Source organism: Monoraphidium neglectum, assembly GCF_000611645.1.
Source record: "Monoraphidium neglectum strain SAG 48.87 unplaced genomic scaffold scaffold05512, whole genome shotgun sequence".
Classification (NCBI taxonomy): Eukaryota; Viridiplantae; Chlorophyta; class Chlorophyceae; order Sphaeropleales; family Selenastraceae; genus Monoraphidium; species Monoraphidium neglectum.
The window spans coordinates 2,488-3,412 of NW_014008118.1; the positions used below are offsets into that span (position 1 = coordinate 2,488).

At 74.4% G+C, this 925-nt stretch overlaps 1 protein-coding gene across 1 annotated transcript in view; it reads left to right on the forward strand.

Moving 5' to 3' along the window:
* MNEG_15635 (hypothetical protein) overlaps positions 1-623 on the forward strand; it is a gene marked incomplete at both ends in the record, with an annotated part of 2,164 nt that extends 1,541 nt beyond the window's left edge. Inside the window, 2 exons of the mRNA XM_014035894.1 lie at positions 216-462; positions 556-623. Of these exons, the coding sequence (XP_013891348.1) occupies positions 216-462; positions 556-623 (315 nt within the window). The remainder of the gene's footprint in view (positions 1-215; positions 463-555) is intronic.
* Positions 624-925: the final 302 nt, after the last annotated feature.

A 925-nucleotide genomic window follows, 5' to 3' on the forward strand; every position in this document is an offset into this window, starting at 1 on the left:
CCGCCCCGAAACCCTCGGCGGCCGCCCTTCCCTTCCCCCGCGCCTACTTTCCCAGCCCCCCTTCTGCAAACTCCGCGAACCCCTGGGCTTCCCCCCCTCCGGGTGCCCCCGGACCCTAACCAAACCCAGCCCGTCGCATGCTGCCTGGGCACGAGCGCCCAGCCCAGCCAGTGCTTCCCCTAAGCCTGAACCTACCTCATCGCCCAAAACCCCAGGTGTCAGTAGAGGACGTCTCCAGCAAGGGCGGCATGCTGCTGCGCATCCTCCACACCATCGCCGCCGGCTCCACCTGGTATGGCAGCGTCGGGTACGCCTTTGGCCGCGGCGGCTTCAGCATCGGCCGCGGCGACTGGGAGGCGGCGGCCGCGGCCGCGGCGGGGGCGGACCTGGGCGCGATGGCCGCCGATTTTGATGGCGTGGATGCGGCGGCGGCGGCGGTGCTGGAGCGGTACCGGGGGCAAGGTGGGTCCTGCCGCCCAGCGCTGCGCCGGCAGCTTCCTGGGGCGTCATCCAGGAGGCACCCACTCTTGGGATGACACCTGAGCCGGCGCGCAGCCCCACATCGCGCGCAGGCGCAAGGTGTGAGCGCGCGCAAGGCCGTGTCGCTGGGCACAGGCGCCTAAAAGGAATCTGACGGATGGGCCCATCACCGCGTCCGCCCTGCACCCGGTGACGCAGGTGACCTGCGGGTGACGACGCTGGGGCCGCTGCTGCGGCGGATGCTGGCGCTGCTGGCGCTGCCGCAGGCGGCTGATGAGATCCTGGGGCCGCCACCAGAGGGCTGGGTGGAGCCACCGCCGCCGCTGCTGCTCCCGCCGCCGCCCGCGGCGCCGGAGCCGATCGCAGAAGGCGCGCCGGGGGCCGCGGCGGCGCCGGCGGCGGCGCGCGGCAAGCCGGTTCTGGCGCGCGGCGGGCGCGGCGGGCG